The sequence below is a fragment of the Rana temporaria genome, chromosome 10 (genome assembly GCF_905171775.1).
Source record: "Rana temporaria chromosome 10, aRanTem1.1, whole genome shotgun sequence".
Lineage (NCBI taxonomy): Eukaryota > Metazoa > Chordata > Amphibia > Anura > Ranidae > Rana > Rana temporaria.
In genome coordinates, this window is record NC_053498.1 from 150409 (window position 1) to 174462 (window position 24054).

Here is a 24054-nt window from a genome sequence, read left to right on the forward strand (position 1 = left end):
CATTGTCATTGGTCAGTTTAACCCACCCTGTTTTCCAAGGGTGGGGGGAGGTGTCTTGAAGTGAGATATCTGTGTAACATGTGCTTGAATAAATTATTCTGCTGGTTTTTACCCTACACTGAAGTACGGCTGGTGACTGGGGGGGGGGGGTTAAAGAGTCTTCCTGGACAGAGGAAACATTGATGGCAGACATAGTCGTGGGTTTGTCACAATCTCGATTCTATGCATTCCATGGTTCAGAGACTTGCAGGTGGAACCTCCAGAAGCTCTCCATAGTGGAGCTTCTAGGAGTCCTCCTAGGTGGGGCTTCCAGGAGTCCTCCTAGGTGGGGCTTCCAGGAGTCCTCCTAGGTGGGGCTTCCAGGAGTCCTCCTAGGTGGGGCTTCCAGAGGTCCTCCTAGGTGGGATTGCTTGACAGACACCGTTGGAGATCTTCTGCACAGGTTTATCATCTCAATGAAGCTTATTTTGAGTTCTTACCCTGAGAAATGTATCCAGGGAGCCATTTTCCATATACTCTGTCACAATCATTGTTAACTTACCTGCAAACACAGAAGAAGAAAAGACATATAGCAATAAACAGCACCTGACTCTGACCCCACTAGGTCCATATTGGATGAAACATGTGGGACTGTTTTTAGGAACTTACTTCGGGTCACTACACCTTCAAGATGAATGACATTGGGGTGATCAAACTGAGCCATGATGCTGGCTTCACTCAGGAAGTCTCTTCGCTGCTTCTCACTGTAACCAACTTTTAATGTCTTGATGGCCACTGGGATTTCCCGTTTTCCGGGAAGTTTCAGACGACCGTAACAGACCTCTCCAAACTCCCCTAGAGACAGGAGTGAGAACAAGATGGAAGAAGTTGTGACTCCTAACCCCCCTATATGTGAAAAATGGTGGACATTGGAGTTTGGTCCTCAATGAACAGGACTGGGAAAGGTTATAGAAATATGGGTTTGGGTTTTTGTAGGTGACTTTCTTGGTATACCTGTATAGCATACAGAGTAACCCAGATCAGTGAGAAGTCAGACTTACCAGAACCAATTATCTTCTCAATTTTAATTCTGGAGGCCTCGATCTCCCGAGCAAACTCACGGACAGCCTGACAGGGGTCCTCATAGGTGTGGGGGTCCACATAGAGTTTGGGTTCAGTAAAGGTTACTGTTGAACAAACACACGAGAAAGAAGACTGAGCACCTGACCCTCTACTGCCCCATATTGGAAAGGATTTGTCCTCCACTCACACTGTCCATTCTGATAGTGCATCTTCTCCTCATCAGAGTCCTGGAAGGCCTTGCTGTACCCACAATGCCTAAGGACAGACATATGGAGGACATGTGTTAGGACATTGTGGACAGGTAACACGGGGAGATGAATTCCGCCACTTACCGCTTTTTGCAGATTAGAAAAGTCAGGAGAATAACCAGCCCCGTTATTAGCGTCAGACAGATCCAGACAATGGTCATCGTGTCGTATCGCAGGGCCGCTGCCGTAAAAACACAAAACAGATGGCATCATGGAGCTGAATACTGCCAAAATGTGAGACAGGAATATGTCTGTTCTATGGAAGGTCACCTATAGTTGGTTTCTCATGGGAGGTCTTTGGACATTACAGAGAGTCCAGATTTACTGAGCGGTTAGTGCCATGCTTTCGCCGACATATGACATGAACACTCTGACATAGTAAATATTGTATGTGTAGACAGATGTACATAACAACTCATGGTATTCCATCAGATACACATTCCACTATCTCAGGAGGTCAGTGCTATGTGTGGGATATTGGGGGATAAGAAACAAACCATCATTATAAGAACACAGGGGTCAGGGTCTCAGCTGTCCTTCAAGACTTACTTGCTTTACTCGTCTGAATCTCTACAGTTTGGCTAAACTTGCCACAGCCGGCTGAGGTTCGGGCCCTGACCTGGAAGACATAGCGGGTGGATGGTTTGAGGCTGGTCACTACAGCCTTGGTTTCCTTGGCCTTCAGGGTGGAATAACTCTGCATCTCCTTGTCCTGGAGGCCGAGAAGAGCACAAAGCAATCAAGAAACAAAAAGCCATTGGTGCCACCAACATCACATGACAATGAGGAAAATGACATCAGTCAGCCTGTCAGTCCAGGACTACAGGACCAGAATTTCCTAATACTGAGAAGTCCATTCCACATAGTAAAGTATGGCCCGGAGCGAGAGAGAATAAAAGGAAAGATAGTGCAGGGCCGGTAATCTGACGATCTGGTTCCGGCTAACGAGCTGGTTCCTGTAAGAACTGCGCAGGCGCAAACCTTTGCCGACGGAAATCATCCGAACCTCGGCCGGAATCCATGGCGGACGTGGAATTTGGAGGGAAAGTGGCCAGTGGGCCTTACGTCCTCGCTTCGCTCGGCCTTCTGGCTCTTTTTTTAACATCCTCAATCCACAGGGATGTTAAAGAATGAGCCTGGATGCCGGCCGAGGTTCGGAGATTCGTCGGCAAGGATTGCGCCCTGCGCAGTCCTTACAGGAACCAGCTTGTTAGGGAACCTTAACGACAAGTCACCGGCATAACAGTGTGAGAAGGGGAAGCAACTATGGGGTTAAGGATTGTAGGTGGAGAATGGAGGAGAGGTGGATTGGTTGGAAGCAACAGGATGAGGAGGGGTTGTGGTAGTTAGTTAAGGGATAGGTGGGGTTCTCCTGGACAGCAGAGAAGGGACTGGTGACAAGCAGGCAGTTTCCTGCCCACCCTCCCTGTGTTTTGTTTGGTTGGTTTTTTTTCATCTCTTTTTGTTGTGGAAATTTGAAGATGTATTTAATTATGTATTGTCATAATGGCACCCAGTCTTAGTACATCCGCAACCCGCTCTACAGAGCTGACTGGGGCAGTCTGAGACTGGTTGAGATACACTTTCTGATTTGGAGAAGGGTGTTTGTGGAGTGGGGGTATCGACCGGCGAAAGGGTCCCTGTGTCATGCACAGATATTCGCCTTGTGCGATGCGTCCGCTCTACGGGCACACTATCGGTTTATAGCGGATGTGTGCTTTTGTTCTCTCTGTGTCTGATCAACATAAATGTGGTGGCATGAGCATACAGCTGTTATATAGGCTCCCCTCATCAGGAACTGTGTTCATTGGTTATAGTATTATTGCTGTATCGTATCGTTATTGTGGTGTTGTTGTATTATATTGCATTCATGTATTATATGTATCTAATTATCCCTGTTAGAAGGGTTATCATGTATTATCACATGCTGTATTGTCAAATCCGTATATGGGCATCTGCTGGGTGGAGCTGACACCCTGTGAGCTCACTTCCTATGGAGGAGGTCACATGTTGTGACATCACTTCCTGCTGGGTTTTTAATAAAACTGCCTGTGAGGGCGTCGGCAAGGCAGTCTGGTGAGGATGTAAAACAAGCATGGTGTGATGGTCTCTTGACTTGAATGAATGGGCAGAGAATGTATTGTGAGTGAACTTATTGGGGTAGATTCATAAAGAAGTAACGCTGGCGTATCTACTGATACGCCGCGTAACTTCTAGGATGCTCTGGCGTATCTTTTTTCTGTATTCAGAAAACAAGATACGCTGGAATTTGGCTAAGATCCGACTGGCGTAAGTCTCTTACGCCATTGTATCTTAGTTGCATATTTACGCTGGCCGCTAGGTGGTGCTTCCGTCGATTTACACAAGGAATATGCAAATTAGGTAGATACGCCGATTCAGAAACGTACGTCCGCCCGGCGCATTTTTTTACATCGTTTACGTTAGGCTTTTTCCGGCGTAAAGTTACCCCTGCTATATGAGGCGTATCCTATGTTAAGTATGGACGTCGGGCCAGCGTCGAATTTTCCGTCGATTACGTTGTTTGCGTAAGTCGTTCACGAATAGGGCTGTGCATAATTTATGTTCACGTCGAAAGCATTGGCTTTTTGCGGGTTAATTTGGAGCATGTGCACTGGGTTACGTTCACGGACGGCGCATGCGTCCTTAGTCAAAAACGTCATTTACGTGGGGTCATGTTTTATTTACATAAACCACGCCCACCTCTTCACAATTTGAATTAGGCACGCTTACGCCAGCAGATTTAGGCTACGCAGGTTCTTGGTGAATACAGAACCTGCCTCACTAAGTTACGGTGGCGTAGTGTATCTGAGATACGCTACGCCCGCACAAAGTTACGGCGGGCTATCTGAATCTAGCCCATTTCGTTTAAAGATGGCTTATTTCACTAAGACGAAATGTGTGCGATTAGCACAGGACAAAATGGCTGTGTGCTCTGCATACAGCCAATTTTGCCATGACACTTTGCAGGTGCAGTATGAGCAAAGGACGTCATGGCAGCTGATGGTGTGGTGGTGGTCGGTCTTTTGATGGTGGAAGAAAATACGGTTGAAGTGGAAGTGTAGGGGGCTCATCAGTGGTATGTGCCCCATTGGTGTATTCCAGTTACTAAGGTTAGCTGGAATACGGTAATGGTTGCACGGCAGGGGTGGGTTGTTTCGGTGTGTCACGGCTAAAGGCCTGGTATGGTAAAAGGTCCCGCAGTGTTACAAGTGAAACAAGTCGGAATTCTGGTGCCGTCAGAAGACCAACAGGCCGATAAGTTGTTTTTGTTAATAAAAAGGCTGCTATGGCCATTTGTACTCCAATTCATGTGTGGTCTCATTATTAGCGAGGGGGGTGGTGAGTACTCATGGTCGGGCACACACAAGGTGGGGTATCTACACTGGTCATGTGTCGTACTTCAAGGCTCGGGATATATTGGTAGAATTTGTTTATAGAGTCGAACACTTTAGTTGGAAATTAAAATTGATGAAAAAATGATCAAACATTGGCAAAAAGATGATTTACCGCTAAAATGGCGAAGACATTAATAATCACCTTTTCAAAGTATTTGATCTCATATTCCAGGATAATTCCATTGGGCTGGTCAGGCTCCTGCCATACAAGCGTAATGGTGTCTGCGAAGTATTTTCTTTACGAATAGCGACTACCTGAGAAGGGGCTGACAGACGTAGAGTGTCATTTCTGCAGGGTTCATCTTTTATATAAACACATGCATTGGTCTGGGGGGCCTCTGATATGGACCAAGTGCGGTCACATGGCTTTCTGGCTCCACCCATACACTATTCTGGGGTTTTTCTGGCTGCCTGTTTTCTAGACGTATATCAGGTATTTACACAGCAGTATATGCAGACTTCACCTAGTCTCCTACCTGCCTGATTGTAGTTATATTCACAGTGGAGAACATCCGTTGCTCCAAGCTGAAGTCAGACACACCATTGACGGCCTCCACCCAGAAGGTATAGTTCATGTGGGCCTGGAGATTGGCTACAATAAGGGAGGTCTTAGCTAGACTCATCTGTTGAGGGGTATAGCGGACTCCTCCACCGCACGGCTCACACTGTCCGGCATCCCAAGCACAGCGGCGGCAAATTACATTGTAGGTGACATCCCTGCGCCCACCTGTATCCCGTGGTGGGTTCCACTCCAGGGTTACCGTTGTGCCATTTACACTTGAGATTAAATTGACTGGAGCAGAGGGAGGACCTAGAAGGATCAGAGGACACAGATTTACTGACCAGAAGACCTGAGCAGGACAGAGGACACAGAGACTGATTAGTGGACCAGAGAGTGATGGAGGACACATAGAGACTGGGAAGAGGATCAGAGAGTAATAGAAGACACAAAGAGACTGAGAAGAGGACCAGAGAGTAGATAAGAGCAAAGAACATGTATGGTAGAGGGTAGTCCCTCTTCCAAATATAGGGATTTTAATGTGAGGTGTCAATTGTGGTAATAGGGTACGCACACCAAACAACGAGGTTTAGAAGTTTAACAAAAAAAGTTTAACATATATATATATATATATATAATAGTCATAAAAACATATACTGTATATTGCATGAAATAGACCACAATAGTTACAAAACAGCGATAAAGTATCATGTGCAGAGTGCCAACTAGTTTCGCACTTTCGTGCTTCGTCAGGCCTTGCAACTTTAGCCTTTTTGGATACAGTGGTCTGTGTGTGACATAAAATATGCCGTTAGTACACATACAGTTGATACATAGTATATCATACATTTAAGTATCAAAAATAGAGAAAACATAATGATTGTGTGCTCACCAATTCTGTAACTGACTGAGTAGTTGCAAGGCCCTGACGAAGCACGAAAGTGCGAAACTAGTTGGCACTCTGCACATGATACTTTATCGCTGTTTTGTAACTATTGTGGTCTATTTCATGCAATATATATGTTTTTATGAACTATGTATATATATATATGTATTAAACTTTTTTTGTTAAACTTCTAAACCTCGTTGTTTGGTGTGCGTACCCTATTACCCCAATTGACACCTCACATTAAAATCCCTATATTTGGAAGAGGGGCTACCGTCTACCATACATGTTCTTTGTTCTTATCTGTTTCTCTTGATGGGATTGTGAGTTCTTGTCTATTGGCTTGGGAAACAATTCTCCCCACCTCCACCTTATTTTCTTTTTTAGGACCAGAGAGTAATAGAAGACACAAAGAGACTGAGAAGAGGACCCGAGAGTGATAGAGGACACATAGAGACTCATTAGTGGACCAGAGAGTGATAGAGGACACATAGAGACTCATTAGTGGACCAGAGAGTGATAGAGGACACATAGAGACTTATTAGTGGACCAGAGAGTGATAGAGGACACATAGAGACTCATTAGTGGACCCAAGAGTGATAGAGGACACATAGAGACTCATTAGTGGACCAGAGAGTAATAGAGTACACAAAGAGACTGAGAAGAGGACCCGAGAGTAATAGAGGACACAAAGAGACTGAGAAGAGGACCCGAGAGTAATAGAGGACACAAAGAGACTGAGAAGAGGACCTGAGAGTAATAGAGGACACATAGAGACTCATTAGTGGACCAGAGAGTAATAGAGGACACAAAGAGACTGAGAAGAGGACCCGAGAGTAATAGAGGACACAAAGAGACTGAGAAGAGGACCCGAGAGTAATAGAGGACACATGATTAGAGGACCAGAGAGAGATAGAAAACACAATAAAGACTAAAATAAGGACTTAAAGAGATTGAGAACACATAAAGATTGAGTTGAAGACCTAAGAAAGATGGAGGACACATAGAGACCAAATGGAAGACCTTAGAAAATTGGAGGGTACCTAGAGACTGTGCAGAGGACCTGGCAGAAAATATGACACACAGAGACTGAATAGGGGACCTGAGTGATGGAGATTGAAGAACACATGGAGACTGGGTTGAATACCTGAGAGGAATTGAGAACACATGGAGACTGATTAGAGGACCTGAGAGTGATCTAGGACACAGAGACTGATTAGAGGACACAGGGGTAATGGAGGACGCATAGAGACTGATTAGAGGACCAGAGGATGATAAGAGGACACATAGAGACTGAATGGAGAACATGAGAACGCCAACTGGGTGGAGGACATGTGAGAGATGACGGGCACACAGAGACTGAGTAAAAAATCTGGGGGGAGAGGAGGACACATACATACTGGACTGAGGACACGAGAAGGATTGTGGGCATACAGTAACTGAGTGGAGGACCTGAGAAGGATTAAAGAAGTATCGATGGAGAAGTGGAGAAAGATGGAGGATACATAGAGACTGAATTTAGGACCTGAGAAGGATGGGGGACACAAAGACTGAAGGGAGGACCGGAGAAGGATGGGGGACACAAAGACTGAAGGGAGGACCTGAGAAGGATGGGGGACACAGACTGAAGGGAGGACCTGAGAAGGATGGGGGACACAGACTGAAGGGAGGACCTGAGAAGGATGGGGGACACAAAGACTGAAGGGAGGATCTGAGAAGGATGGGGGACACAAAGACTGAAGGGAGGAACTGAGAAGGATGGGGGACACAAAGACTGAAGGGAGGACCTGAGAAGGATGGGGGACGCAAAGACTGAAGGGAGGACCTGAGAAGGATGGGTGACACAAAGACTAAAGGGAGGATCTGAGAAGAATGGGGGACACAAAGACTGAATGGAGGACCTGAGAAGGATGGGGGACACAGACTGAAGGGAGGATCTGAGAAGGATGGGGGACACAAAGACTGAAGGGAGGAACTGAGAAGGATGGGGGACACAGACTGAGGGAGGACCTGAGAAGGATGGGGGACACAAAGACTGAAGGGAGGATCTGAGAAGGATGGGGGACACAAAGACTGAAGGGAGGAACTGAGAAGGATGGGGGACACAGACTGAGGGAGGACCTGAGAAGGATGGGGGACACAAAGACTGAAGCGAGGATCTGAGAAGGACGGGGGACACAAAGACTGAAGGGAGGACCTGAGAAGGATGGGGGACACAAAGACTGAAGGGAGGACCTGAGAAGGATGGGGGACACAAAGACTGAAGGGAGGACCTGAGAAGGATGGGGGACACAAAGACTGAAGGGAGGACCTGAGAAGGATGGGGGACACAAAGACTGAAGGGAGGATCTGAGAAGGATGGGGGACACAAAGACTGAAGGGAGGATCTGAGAAGGATGGGGGACACAAAGACTGAAGGGAGGACCTGAGAAGGATGGGGGACGTAAAGACTGAAGGGAGGACCTGAGAAGGATGGGGGACACAAAGACTGAAGGGAGGATCTGAGAAGAATGGGGGACACAAAGACTGAAGGGAGGACCTGAGAAGGATGGGGGACACAGACTGAAGGGAGGATCTGAGAAGGATGGGGGACACAAAGACTGAAGGGAGGAACTGAGAAGGATGGGGGACACAGACTGAGGGAGGACCTGAGAAGGATGGGGGACACAAAGACTGAAGGGAGGACCTGAGAAGGATGGGGGACACAAAGACTGAAGGGAGGACCTGAGAAGGATGGGGGACACAAAGACTGAAGGGAGGACCTGAGAAGGATGGGGGGACACAAAGACTGAAGGGAGGACCTGAGAAGGATGGGGGACACAAAGACTGAAGGGAGGACCTGAGAAGGATGGGGGACACAAAGACTGAAGGGAGGACCTGAGAAGGATGGGGGACACAAAGACTGAAGGGAGGACCTGAGAAGGATGGGGGACACAAAGACTGAAGGGAGGACCTGAGAAGGATGGGGGACACAAAGACTGAAGGGAGGACCTGAGAAGGATGGGGGACACAAAGACTGAAGGGAGGACCTGAGAAGGATGGGGGACACAAAGACTGAAGGGAGGATCTGAGAAGGATGGGGGACACAAAGACTGAAGGGAGGATCTGAGAAGAATGGGGGACACAAAGACTGAAGGGAGGACCTGAGAAGGATGGGGGACACAAAGACTGAAGGGAGGACCTGAGAAGGATGGGGGACACAAAGACTGAAGGGAGGACCTGAGAAGGATGGGGGACACAAAGACTGAAGGGAGGACCTGAGAAGGATGGGGGACACAAAGACTGAAGGGAGGACCTGAGAAGGATGGGGGACACAAGACTGAAGGGAGGACCTGAGAAGGATGGGGGACACAAAGACTGAAGGGAGGACCTGAGAAGGATGGGGGACACAAAGACTGAAGGGAGGACCTGAGAAGGATGGGGGACACAAAGACTGAAGGGAGGATCTGAGAAGGATGGGGGACACAAAGACTGAAGGGAGGATCTGAGAAGAATGGGGGACACAAAGACTGAAGGGAGGACCTGAGAAGGATGGGGGACACAAAGTCTGAAGGGAGGATCTGAGAAGGATGGGGGACACAAAGACTTAAGGGAGGACCTGCGAAGAATATAGCAGGAGTGGGTCAACATATAGTTTTGCACTTCACATTATAATACATAGCTCCACTCACGTGTACAGGCAAGGATGGGAGAGTCACTCATTGCCCGGTAATAGTTGGGGTCACAGTCACAGATCTGGGAAGCCAATGTGTCAGAGTGACTGAAGGGCGGACACCTGGAGCACAGTTGGTCTCCCGGGGAGGCCTTGTAGTAGCCGAGGTCACAGGCTGCAGGAGAGATGGAGGCATCACACACAATCCCAACAGCATCTACTGACACCATTATCAACAAGACAAGATGGCTGATAGAGGACCTGACAAGGCCAGATGTAGGATGGTCTGAGCACTTTATATATATGTGTTCCTCAATTTATTCCTAATCTGCCGTAGATGGAAGGTTGGAGGACAGAGGAGATATCGGGTCATAGATGGAAGGTTGGAGGACAGAGGAGATATCTGTTCATAGATGGAAGGTTGGAGGACAGAGGAGATATCGGGTCATAGATGGAAGGTTGAAGGACAGAGGAGTAATCAGGTCATAGATGGAAGGTTGGAGGACAGGGGAGATATCGGGTCATAGATGGAAAGTTGAAGGACAGAGGAGTAATCAGGTCATAGATGGAAGGTTGGAGGACAGAGGAGATATCGGGTCATAGATGGAAGGTTGGAGGACAGAGGAGATATCGGGTCATAGATGGAAGGTTGGAGGACAGAGGAGATATCAGGTCATAGACGGAAGGTTGGAGGACAGAGGAGATATCGGGTGATAGATGGAAGGTTGAAGGACAGAGGAGATATCAGGTCATAGACGGAAGGTTGGAGGACAGAGGAGATATTGTTCATAGATGGAAGGTTGGAGGACAGAGGAGATATTGTTCATAGACGGAAGGTTGAAGGACAGAGGAGATATCGGATCATAGATGGAAGGTTGGAGGACAGAGGAGATATTGGGTCATAGACGGAAAGGTTGAATGACAGAGGAGATATCGGATCATAGATGGAAGGTTGGAGGACAGAGGAGATATCGGGTCATAGATGGAAAGTTGAAGGACAGAGGAGTAATCAGGTCATAGATGGAAGGTTGGAGGACAGAGGAGATTTCGGGTCATAGATGGAAGGTTGAAGGACAGAGGAGATATCAGGTCATAGACGGAAGGTTGGGGGACAGAGGAGATATCGGGTCATAGATGGAAGGTTGGAGGACAGAGGAGTAATCAGGTCATAGATGGAAGGTTGGAGGACAGGGGAGATATCGGGTCATAGATGGAAAGTTGAAGGACAGAGGAGTAATCAGGTCATAGATGGAAGGTTGGAGGACAGAGGAGATATCGGGTCATAGATGGAAGGTTGAAGGTCAGAGGAGTTATCGAATCATAGATGGAAGGTTGGAGGACAGAGGAGATATTGGGTCATAGATGGAAGGTTGGAGGACAGAGGAGATATCAGGTCATAGACGGAAGGTTGGAGGACAGAGGAGATATCCGGTCAAAGATGAAAGGTTGGAGGACAGAGGAGATATCGGGTCATAGATGGAAGGTTGGAGGACAGAGGAGATATCAGGTGATAAGAAGGGTATACACACTCATCTTTATTAGGTAGAGCTGTTCAATAGCTTGGTAACACAAATTATTAATCAGCCAATCACATGGCAATATACAAAAATATTCGGAAAAAGTCTTGGAGTTTTTAGGTACCACCCAATGAGTATTAAATGTATAAAAGTTTATTAAACATATCAAAAGGAAACATAAAATATATCCATCTTTGAAAAGTCAGTAAAAAACGAATACAAAGTTTATACTGTACAAAGCCGCTGGAAACTTGAAGACGAAGCCCCGAGGTCATCCCATCATTATATCAAAGTCCAGATCTGAGGCCAAGAATCAGCTAGAGATGAAGATCTTCTGGGCTCTACATGTTACGCGCCTCGTGCTTCTTCAAGAGCAAGAAAAAAACTGAGGCCCAGATTCTCGTACGAGTTACGCCGGCGTTTCTCCAGATACACCGTCGTAACTCTGAGTCCGAGCCGTCGTATCTATGCGCCTGATTCTTAGAATCAGTTACGCATAGATTTGTATTAGATCCGACCGGCGTAAGTGTCTTACGCCGTCGTATCTTAACTGCATATTTACGCTGGCCGCTAGGGGCGTGTACGCTGATTTACGCCTAGAAATATGTAAATCAGCTAGATACGCGAATTCACGAACGTACGCCCGGCCGACGCAGTAAATTTACGCCGTTTACGTTAGGCTTTTACCGGCGTATAGTTACCCCTGCTATATGGTGGCGTACGTACAGCGTACCAATGTTAAGTATGGCCGTCGTTCCCGCGACGAAATTTGAAAATTTTGCGTCGTTTGCGTAACTGGTCCGTGAATGGGGCTGGACGTAATTTACGTTCACGTCAAAACCAATACGTCCTTGCGGCGTATTAGGAGCAATGCACACTGGGAGATTTCCACGGACGGCGCATGCGCTGTTCGTTTAAAACGTCAATCACATCGGGTCACAGAAGATTAACATAAAACACGCCCCCCTGTCCCATATTTGAATTAGGTGGGCTTACGCCGGCCGATTTACGCTACGCCGCCGCAACTTACGGAGCAAGTGCTTTGAGAATACAGCACTTGCCCATCTAAGTTGCGGCGGCGTAACGTAAATCGGATACGTTACGCTGCCGCAAAGATACGCGCTCCTACGAGAATCTGGCCCTATGTATACCAGTGCAGCATCCTAATTATAAAGAAGAATCCAAAAGTCCCGACCAACGGAGCCGCCACCGCTATTGTAGTGATAGCCAGTGCGTTAACACACAGGGGGGGGCCATATAAGGAGTGACTCTGCTCAGCCTCCCATATAAGGAGTGACTCCGCTTGGCCGCCAATATAAGGAGTGACTCTGCTCAGCCTCCCATATAAATAAGGAGTGACTCTGCTCAGCCGCCAATATAAGGAGTGACTCTGCTCAGCCTCCCATATAAGGAGTGACTCTGCTCAGCCGCCAATATAAGGAGTGACTCCGCTTGGCCTCTGTGAAGGATATGCTTCAGTTTAATTCTCCCTGCTAGTAATGCTGTGTGTGTCTTGTTCCAGCAGTAAGCTTGGCTCATGTGTGGATTATTGGGCGATCCCAGGAATATTCCTCCTTGTGGAATATTGGGTGATTTTCTTTATGGGAAGAAGGGAATGTTTGACGGGGATATCATTCTGCTGTCATTCTCTGACAGCAGCGGGATTTTCCCTTCTACTCTCCTTTACACCCGGATTCCAAGCAGACACTGGAAGAACTACTGGAAGTTCATGGAAGGATCGCTAGCAACAAAACCAAGCGGGTCATCATAGCAGAATTAATGGAGCTAGACCAGGAGGACTTGGTTGCAGCAACGCCAGCAGTACAAGAGATAGAGACACCAGTGATTCAGGAAGAGGAATCGCCAGCCAACAAAGTAATGAGAGAGAAGCTAGCATGGTTCGGTCCGAACCCAACGGCGGATGTGGTGCTGAAAGTGATGGACCTGTTAGCGGAGGAGGCTAAACAAATAAGAGACGCAGAACTACAGAAGGATAAACAAATAAGAGACGCAGAACTACAGGAGGCTAAACAAATAAGAGACGCAGAGCTACAGAAGGATAAACAAATAAGAGACGCAGAACTACAGAAGGATAAACAAATAAGAGACGCAGAGCTACAGTTAAAACTGGCAGTAGTCCAACAAGCAGCCGCACATTCTCCAAACAGTGAGTACAGCACAGCAGACGCAAGGAAGATTCCGTTTAGCGCTTTTAAAGCTTTTGATGAAAAGGACTGTGAGATTGATAACTACCTGGCAGATTTTGAGCGACAATGTAACCTGCACCGAATAGCTAGAGGAGAGTGGGTTTCAATCATAGGCGTGCGCACAGGGTGTGCCAGGTGTGCCCAGGCACACCCTAGTCACTCTGTGCAGGACATATTCCCCTATTGCCCTGCCCCCCCCCATTTCCCCCACAGCGCTGCCAGCATTCCTCCTCTCCCACTGGCTGCTATGGGCACACAGAGGCGGATGGTATTGAAGGAGGGGGGGAAGGGGCAGGTAAATATGTAATTTACTGACCCCTTCCTTTTCTAAATTAACACAGTGATTGATCAGTATTTTTGAACTTTGGGGTGCAGACCCTAATGCTATAGGCTGCGCACACCTATGGTTTCAATATTGTCAGGCAAACTGTCAGGCAAAGCTTCTGATGCTTTCCGGACCGTGCCAGATCAGGATATCCATAGCTACGCCCGGGTTAAAGAAGTGCTCCTGGCTCGTTATGCAGTAACCCCAGAGTCCCACCGACAGAAGTTCAGGGACTCGTGCAAAACCACGGAAGACTCTTACGTGGAATGGGCATGCCAGTTATCCCTGTCGGCCTCTAACTGGGTTAACAGCAGCCAGGCCACCACCGCAGAGGACATTTTGCAACTAATGCTCTTGGAGCAATTTTACAATCACATCCAGACGGACGACAAAGACTGGGTGAGAGATCGCAGGCCCATGACTCTACCAGAGGCCGCGAAATTGGCGGATGAATATGCGGATACTCGCAAGACAAACCAGGTCACACCACGGGTACAACCTCCACGACCAACGGCGCCCTCACACCCACAAACCGCTAGATACCAACCTCCTAACAGACCGGTGACATCTAGCCCTCGCTATCCACGCCAGGAGGACAACGAACAACGCTGCTTCCGGTGCAAACAGCTGGGTCACTTCAAGCAGAATTGCCCCATGAACGACAACACCAGGTCAAATTGGTCTCAACCTGGGTACCGCCCACCAGCAGCAGCCCATTGTGTAGACTCGGCTTGAGATCCCCAGGAGCTGGGTCCGGAAGAACCATTGGGCACCCTTTACGAAGTCCTCACGGTACAATCTGTTATTACGGACAACAGGGAACACCATTGTCAGCTGGTCATGGGTAACGGAAAAACCGCCCAGGGATTAAGAGACAGCCGGGTGGGCGACAGCCATGAGCCGGAGGGGCCCTGGAGGGAGCTGGGCAGAAAGAGGCACTGCCGGCTACCCTCCAAGAAGAAGAGGTCCTGGAAGCCGTATAACAAGCTGACCTGGGAGGAGAAGAAGCGACTGGAGGAGAGGGAGTCGCAGCGGGCGTCCCAGATGCGGGCCGAGATGTTCGCCAAGGGCCCACCGGTGGCCCCTTACACCACCACCCAGTTCCTGATGATGAAGGACCATGTGGAGAGCCTGCAGGACATGAGCAAGCAGGAGCTGATCCGTGAGTACATAGAGCTGGAGGAGTGCATAAGCCGCATGGAGGAGGAGAACAACCACCTGAGGTCACAGCAGGCTGACCCCCCCAGGCTCCATGAACTGGAGATGGAGCTGGAGAAGCTCAAAGAGGAGAACCGGCGGCTGCGGAGGGAGCAGGGGGTGTCTGACCCTATGGGGCACTGATCCCCCCCCCGAACTCTGAGCACCGGTGCTACAGCATTTCAACAAATATAACTTTTTCTTTTTATGAATCTCCTGTGACTGTCACTTCAGAGCCATAACCTGCCCCCTCCCATAGCGGGACACCTAGACGGCGGCGCACAGACCCATTCGCCGTCTTCACACTGACTTCTGGTGACTCTGCAGATCACACAAAGACTTGGGGACTGACCGACGTGTGATCTGACGACCCGGTGGCATACCTGAGTCGGAAGCAGTTGCCAAGGGAGGTCAGTCACGCCACCATTGAAAAAGAGTGTTTGGCCTTGGTATGGGCACTCAAAGAGCTCACACCTTACCTTTATGGCCGGGCTTTCACTCTCATCACCGATCACAACCCCTTGGTGTGGCTTAACCGGGTTTCATGGGACAACGCCCGTTTGCTACGCTGGAGCTTGGCCTTACAGCCCTATGACTTTACGATTCATTATCGCCCAGGCAAGCAAAACGGGAATGCCGATGGATTGTCACGCCAAACGGAGTTAACCTCGGACTAAAAGCTCTGAACCCGTCAACCCTACTGGACCAGGAAAGGTCCAACCGAGTTGCCGGAGCAGGGAGAAAAAGGGGGGCCATTTTGAAGGATATGCTTCAGTTTAATTCTCCCTGCTAGTAATGCTGTGTGTGTCTTGTTCCAGCAGTAAGCTTGGCTCATGTGTGGATTATTGGGCGATCCCAGGAATATTCCTCCTCGTGGAATATTGGGTGATTTTCTTTATGGGAAGAAGGGAATGTTTGACGGGGATATCATTCTACTACCGTCACAGCCTCTGATATAAAGAGTGACTCCACTCGGCCTCCGATATAAAGAGTGACTCCGCTTGGCCGCCAATATAAGGAGTGACTCTGCTCGGCCGCCGATATAAGGAGTGACTCCGCTCGGCCGCCAATATAAGGAGTGACTCCGCTCGGCCGCCAATATAAGGAGTGACTCCGCTCGGCCGCCGATATAAGGAGTGACTCCGCTCGGCCGCCGATATAAGGAGTGACTCTGCTCGGCCGCCAATATAAGGAGTCACTCCGCTCGGCCGCCGATATAAGGAGTGACTCTGCTTGGCCGCCAATATAAGGAGTGACTCTGCTCGGCATATGACTCTCCCGCGCCGGGTGTAAATATTTCCTGATAATTAGCCTCCAATTGGAATCTAATGGATGGAGATAAGAGAGCGGCTCGGTAACCTTGAAGAAGACGTGTCGGAGGAGCGCGGCGGAGGCCGGCGGCGTCTCGGTAAACATCATTTCCATGTTTGAAGAAGAGGACACCTTCCACTAAGTGCCCATTATGAAACCCAACAAACAAGCAGAACAAACACCTCGCCCTCTAAAGGGGTCTCTCGGGGCCGTTATTTATACAGATTACCCGCTGGCCGGGCGAGGACGCTCCGCCGTCACCGTCACCGGCTATTATCAGCGTTTGCACAGCTGGAAAGTCAGCGCGGCGGTGTCTTGTGTGCGGCGGAGGAAATAATAGAAGGGCTGTGGGGGAGGGGGATGAGAAATGATTGTCACTCGTCTCTTCATCCCACCTGAGCGCTGAGGGCAAAGGTCAGTCCCCCCCCCAAGGGATCGCCGGGACCGCTGATTGTTCATTCAGGAGGGCCCCCCCCTATCCATAGGAGACAGAAAGGGGGGTAAAGGTGCGCCCCCCCTCCTTAACCATACCAGGCCACACACGTTCAACATGTCGGGGTCCCTTGCCAGGAATGGGGGGACTCCCCTGTCCCCATGGTGATGAAGATAAGGGCCTCCTCCCCATGACCCCGGCACATGACCCCGGTTTTGGGGATCTGCAGATAAAGGTGCCCATCTCAATAACAATGAATGATGGCCACTGACCCACCCAGGAGCAAAAACTCCACCCCCTCTGAGCCCCGACCAATCCTGTTACTTTCCTTGTGTCAGATGACATCTCCGGCCCCTCCCTTCCCCCGAGGAAGAAACTAGAGGAAGAGGTCACCCGGTGACATCACTGACCCTTAATTTCCACGATAGAAATACACCAGAGGAGGAGAGTACCCCGGGGGTATGTAGAGGGTATTATACTAGAGGAGGAGGGTACCCCGGGGGTATGTAGAGGGTATTATACTAGAGGAGGAGAGTACCCTGGGGGTATGTAGAGGGTATTATACTAGAGGAGGAGGGTACCCTGGGGGTATGTAGAGGGTATTATACTAGAGGAGGAGGGTACCCTGGGGGTATGTAGAGGGTATTATACTAGAGGAGGAGGGTACCCTGGGGGTATTTAGAGGGTATTATACTAGAGGAGGAGGGTACCCTGGGGGTATGTAGAGGGTATTATACTAGAGGAGGAGGGTACCCCGGGGGTATGTAGAGGGTATTATACTAGAGGAGGAGGGTACCCCGGGGGTATTTAGAGGGTATTATACTAGAGGAGGAGGGTACCCTGGGGGTATGTAGAGGGTATTATACTAGAGGAGGAGGGTACCCCGGGGGTATGTAGAGGGTATTATACTAGAGGAGGAGGGTACCCTGGGGGTATGTAGAGGGTATTATACTAGAGGAGGAGGGTACCCTGGGGGTATGTAGAGGGTATTATACTAGAGGAGGAGGGTACCCCGGGGGTATTTAGAGGGTATTATACTAGAGGAGGAGGGTACCCCGGGGGTATGTAGAGGGTATTATACTAGAGGAGGAGGGTACCCCGGGGGTATGTAGAGGGCATTATACTAGAGGAGGAGGGTACCCTGGGGGTATGTAGAGGGTATTATACTAGAGGAGGACGGTACCCTGGGGGTATGTAGAGGGTATTATACTAGAGGAGGAGGGTACCCCGGGGGTATGTAGAGGGTATTATACTAGAAGAGGAGGAGGGTACCCTGGGGGTATGTAGAGGGTATTATACTGGAGGAAGAGGGTACCCTGGGGGTATGTAGAGGGTATTATACTAGAGGAGGAGAGTACCCTTGGGGTATGTAGAGGGTATTATACTAGAGGAGGAGGGTACCCTGGGGGTATGTAGAGGGTATTATACTAGAGGAGGATGGTACCCTGGGGGTATGTAGAGGGTATTATACTAGAGGAGGAGGGTACCCTGGGGGTATGTAGAGGGTATTATACTAGAGGAGGAGGGTACCCCGGGGGGTATGTAGAGGGTATTATACTAGAGGAGGATGGTACCCTGGGGGTATGTAGAGGGTATTATACTAGAGGAGGAGGGTACCCCGGGGGTATGTAGAGGGTATTATACTAGAAGAGGAGGGTACCCTGGGGGTATGTAGAGGGTATTATACTAGAGGAGGAGGGTACCCCGGGGGTATGTAGAGGGTATTATACTAGAAGAGGAGGGTACCCCGGGGGTATTTAGAGGGTATTATACTAGAGGAGGAGGGTACCCTGGGGGTATGTAGAGGGTATTATACTAGAGGAGGAGGGTACCCCGGGGGTATGTAGAGGGTATTATACTAGAAGAGGAGGGTACCCCGGGGGTATTTAGAGGGTATTATACTAGAGGAGGATGGTACCCTGGGGGTATGTAGAGGGTATTATACTAGAGGAGGAGGGTACCCCGGGGGTATGTAGAGGGTATTATACTAGAAGAGGAGGGTACCCTGGGGGTATGTAGAGGGTATTATACTGGAGGAGGAGGGTACCCCGGGGGTATGTAGAGGGTATTATACTAGAGGAGGAGGGTACCCCGGGGGTATGTAGAGGGTATTATACTAGAGGAGGAGGGTACCCTGGGGGTATGTAGAGGGTATTATACTAGAGGAGGATGGTACCCTGGGGGTATGTAGAGGGTATTATACTAGAGGAGGAGGGTACCCTGGGGGTATGTAGAGGGTATTATACTAGAGGAGGATGGTACCCTGGGGGTATGTAGAGGGTATTATACTAGAGGAGGAGGGTACCCCTGGGGGTATGTAGAGGGTATTATACTGGAGGAGGAGGGTACCCCGGGGGTATGTAGAGGGTATTATACTAGAGGAGGAGGGTACCCCGGGGTATGTAGAGGGTATTATACTAGAGGAGGAGGGTACCCTGGGGGTATGTAGAGGGTATTATACTGGAGGAGGAGAGTACCCTGGGGGTATGTAGAGTGTAATATACTAGAGGAGGAGGGTACCCTGGGGGTATGTAGAGGGTATTATACTAGAGGAGGATTGTATGGAGGTTGTATGGACGCTGTATGGACGCTGTATGGAGGTTGTATGGAGGTTGTATGGAGATTGTATGGAGATTGTATGGAGATTGTATGGACGCTGTATGGAGGTTGTATGGAGGTTGTATGGAGGTTGTATGGAGGTTGTATGGAGGTTGTATGGACGCTGTATGGAGGTTGTATGGAGATTGTATGGAGGTTGTATGGAGATTGTATGGAGGTTGTATGGACGTTGTATGGAGGTTATATGGAGGTTGTATGGAGATTGTATGGAGGTTGTATGGAGATTGTATGGAGGTTGTATGGAGATTGTATGGAGGTTGTATGGAGATTGTATGGAGGTTGTATGGAGGTTGTATGGAGGTTGTATGGAGATTGTATGGACGTTGTATGGAGGTTATATGGAGGTTGTATGGAGATTGTATGGAGGTTGTATGGAGATTGTATGGAGGTTGTATGGAGGTTGTATGGAAGTTGTATGGAGGTTGTATGGAGATTGTATGGAGGTTGTATGGAGGTTGTATGGAGGTTGTATGGAGATTGTATGGAGGTTGTATGGAGATTGTATGGAGGTTGTATGGAGATTGTATGGAGGTTGTATGGAGATTGTATGGAGGTTGTATGGAGATTGTATGGAGGTTGTATGGAGATTGTATGGAGGTTGTATGGAGATTGTATGGAGGTTGTATGGAGGTTGTATGGAGGTTGTATGGAGATTGTATGGACGTTGTATGGAGGTTGTATGGAGGTTGTATGGAGGTTGTATGGACGCTGTATGGAGATTGTATGGAGGTTGTATGGAGGCTGTATGGAGGTTGTATGGAGATTGTATGGAGGTTGTATGGAGATTGTATGGAGGTTGTATGGAGGTTATATGGAGGTTGTATGGAGATTGTATGGAGATTGTATGGAGGTTGTATGGAGGTTGTAAGGAGATTGTATGGAGGTTGTATGGAGATTGTATGGAGGTTGTATGGAGGTTGTATGGAGGCTGTATGGACGCTGTATGGAGATTGTATGGAGGTTGTATGGAGGTTGTATGGAGGTTGTATGGAGGTTGTATGGACGCTGTATGGAGATTGTATGGAGGTTGTATGGAGGTTGTATGGAGGTTATATGGAGGTTGTATGGACGCTGTATGGACGCTGTATGGAGGTTGTATGGAGGTTGTATGGAGGTTGTATGGAGGTTGTAAGGAGATTGTATGGAGGTTGTATGGAGGTTGTATGGAGGTTGTATGGAGGTTGTAAGGAGATTGTATGGAGGTTGTATGGAGGTTGTATGGACCAGAATGTATGGTGCCCCTAGATGGACCTCCCGATGGTGAGGAAATTTTCAGTCTTACCCACACAGGAATCGCTGCGTTCCTCGAATCCGGCGCTACACACGCACTTCCCGATGGGAACCAGCCACTCGCCCTCAGCACTGCAGTACATTTTTGGGGTGTCTCTTTCCTCGGAATGGCCCACACATTCTCCACGCACCTCCACCAGGGAAGAGGAATCGGCACCGGTGACGGCCTCAGAAAAGGCGGCGAGGTTCCTGACCATGGAGGGGCACTTCTTATAATAAACTCTCACCGACACGATGGCGATACACGCCCCAATGTCCTGGAAGGCCAAATAAAAGCCCCGCCTACTCAGAGGCCCCACCTCCCGCACCTCGGTATTGAGCTTCAGCCTCCGCACCCCCAGATCCACGCTGGTGAAGCTCTCGTCGGCGGCAATGGTGTCGATCTTCATGAATTGGCTCTCCCGGGTGCCGAGGTCCCGGTCACTCTCCATGTAGTAGAGGTTGAAGGTCTCCTTACACGTGCCCAGCACCCCAGGCATGCTGTTACAATCTCGCAGGGTGAACTTGATCTCGGCGTAGGCTCGGCGGGCGCCGTCCCTCTGCACCCAGTTGGTTCGCAGCCAGTTGTTCTGATTGGGGGTCATCACATTGCACACTTGGTAGGTGTGTATGGGCGAGAAGAACTCGTCCATCTCATTGATGGAATCCCACTGCAAAGAGGAAGAAAGAGAGGTCCATGGAAAGAGGAGATACATCGAGGCCCCCCACACAGTGTCCCCGCACCCCAATATGACACAGGGTCCTCTGCCCCCCACACAGTGTCCCCGCACCCCAATATGACACAGGGTCCTCTGCCCCCCACACAGTGTCCCCGCACCCCAATATGACACAGGGTCCTCTGCCCCCCACACAACGTCCCTGCACCCCAACACAGGGTCCCCCAACACAGTGTCCCCCAACATGACACAAGGTCCCCGCCCCCCACACAGTGTCCCCGCACCCAACACAGTGTCCTCATCACCCCAATATAATACAGGGTCCCCCAACACAGTGTCCCTGCACCCCAACACAGGGTCCCCCAACACAGTGTCCCCATCACCCCAACACAGGGTCCCCCAACACAGTGTCCCCATCACCCCAACACAGGGTCCCCATCACCCCAACACAGGGTCCCCCAACACAGTGTCCCTGCACCCCAACACAGGGTCCCCCAACACAGTGTCCCCATCACCCCAACACAGGGTCCCCCAACACAGTGTCCCCATCACCCCAATATGACACAGGGTCCTCTGCCCCCCACACAGTGTCCCCGCACCCCAATATGACACAGGGTCCCCAACACAGTGTCCCCGCACCCCAACACAGTGTCCCCGCACCCCAATATGACACAGGGTCCCCAACACAGTGTCCCCGCACCCCAACACAGTGTCCCCGCACCCCAACATAATACAGGGTCCCCCAACACAGTGTCCTCATCACCCCAACATAATACAGGGTCCTCTGCCCCCCAACACAGTGTCCCCATCACCCCAATATAATACAGGGTCCCCAACACAGTGTCCCCGCACCCCAAAATAATACAGGGTCCCACCACACAGTGTCCCCGCACCCCAATATGACACAGGGTCCCCAACACAGTGTCCCCGCACCCCAACACAGGGTCCCCGCACCCCAACACAGTGTCCCTGCACCCCAATATGACACAGGGTCCCCAACACAGTGTCCCCGCACCCCAACACAGTGTCCCCGCACCCCAACACAGTGTCCCCGCACCCCAATATGACACAGGGTCCCCAACACAGTGTCCCCGCACCCCAACACAGTGTCCCCGCACCCCAACATGACACAGTGTCCCCGCACCCCAACACAGTGTCCCCGCACCCCAACATAATACAGGGTCCCCCAACACAGTGTCCTCATCACCCCAACATAATACAGGGTCCTCTGCCCCCCAACACAGTGTCCCCATCACCCCAATATAATACAGGGTCCCCAACACAGTGTCCCCGCACCCCAAAATAATACAGGGTCCCACCACACAGTGTCCCCGCACCCCAATATGACACAGGGTCCCCAACACAGTGTCCCCGCACCCCAACACAGGGTCCCCGCACCCCAACACAGTGTCCCTGCACCCCAATATGACACAGGGTCCCCAACACAGTGTCCCCGCACCCCAACACAGTGTCCCCGCACCCCAATATGACACAGGGTCCCCAACACAGTGTCCCCGCACCCCAACACAGTGTCCCCGCACCCCAACATGACACAGTGTCCCCGCACCCCAACACAGTGTCCCCGCACCCCAACATAATACAGGGTCCCCCAACACAGTGTCCTCATCACCCCAACATAATACAGGGTCCTCTGCCCCCCAACACAGTGTCCCCATCACCCCAATATAATACAGGGTCCCCCAACACAGTGTCCTCATCACCCCAACATAATACAACGTCCCCCGCCCCCCAACACAGTGTCCCCATCATCCCAACATAATACAACGTCCCCCAACAAGACACAACGTCCCCATCACCCCAATATAACAGTGTCCCCATCACCTCAACATAATACAAGGTCCCCTGCCCCCCAACATGATACAACGTCCCCATCACCCCAATATAACAGTGTCCCCATCACCCCAACATAATACAAGGTCCCCTGCCCCCCAACATGTCACAACGTCCCCATCACCCCAATATAACAGTGTCCCCATCACCCCAACATAATACAATGTCCCCTGCCCCCCAACATGACACAACATCCCCATCACCCCAATATAACAGTGTCCCCATCACCCCTACATAATACAACGTCCCCCGCCCCCCAACATGACACAACGTCCCCCAACATGACTCAACGTCCCCATCACCCCAATATAACAGTGTCCCCATCACCTCAACATAATACAAGGTCCCCTGCCCCCCAACATGACACAACGTCCCCATCACCCCAATATAACAGTGTCCCCATCACCTCAACATAATACAACGTCCCCTGCCCCCCAACATGATACAACGTCCCCATCACCCCAATATAACAGTGTCCCCATCACCCCAACATAATACAAGGTCCCCTGCCCCCCAACATTTCACAACGTCCCCATCACCCCAATATAACAGTGTCCCCATCACCCCAACATAATACAATGTCCCCTGCCCCCCAACATGACACAACGTCCCCAACACCCCAATATAGCACAACATCCCCCACCCCCCAACATGACACAACATCCCCATCACCCCAATATAACAGTGTCCCCATCACCCCTACATAATACAACGTCCCCCCCCCCCCCAACATGACACAACGTCCCCCAACATGACTCAACGTCCCCATCACCCCAATATAACAGTGTCCCCATCACCTCAACATAATACAAGGTCCCCTGCCCCCCAACATGACACAACGTCCCCATCACCCCAATATAACAGTGTCCCCATCACCCCAACATA

General features: G+C 50.0%; 1 protein-coding gene across 1 annotated transcript in view; it reads right to left on the reverse strand.

The window, feature by feature from the left end:
- Window positions 1-24054, reverse strand: part of EPHA8 (EPH receptor A8) — a 76443-nt gene that overhangs the window by 8703 nt on the left and 43686 nt on the right. Inside the window, 11 exon segments of the mRNA XM_040326991.1 lie at window positions 480-541; window positions 649-834; window positions 1041-1166; window positions 1250-1317; window positions 1395-1491; window positions 1860-2022; window positions 4869-4945; window positions 4948-5001; window positions 5211-5537; window positions 9783-9938; window positions 20655-21312. Coding sequence (XP_040182925.1) covers window positions 480-541; window positions 649-834; window positions 1041-1166; window positions 1250-1317; window positions 1395-1491; window positions 1860-2022; window positions 4869-4945; window positions 4948-5001; window positions 5211-5537; window positions 9783-9938; window positions 20655-21312 — 1974 coding nt within the window.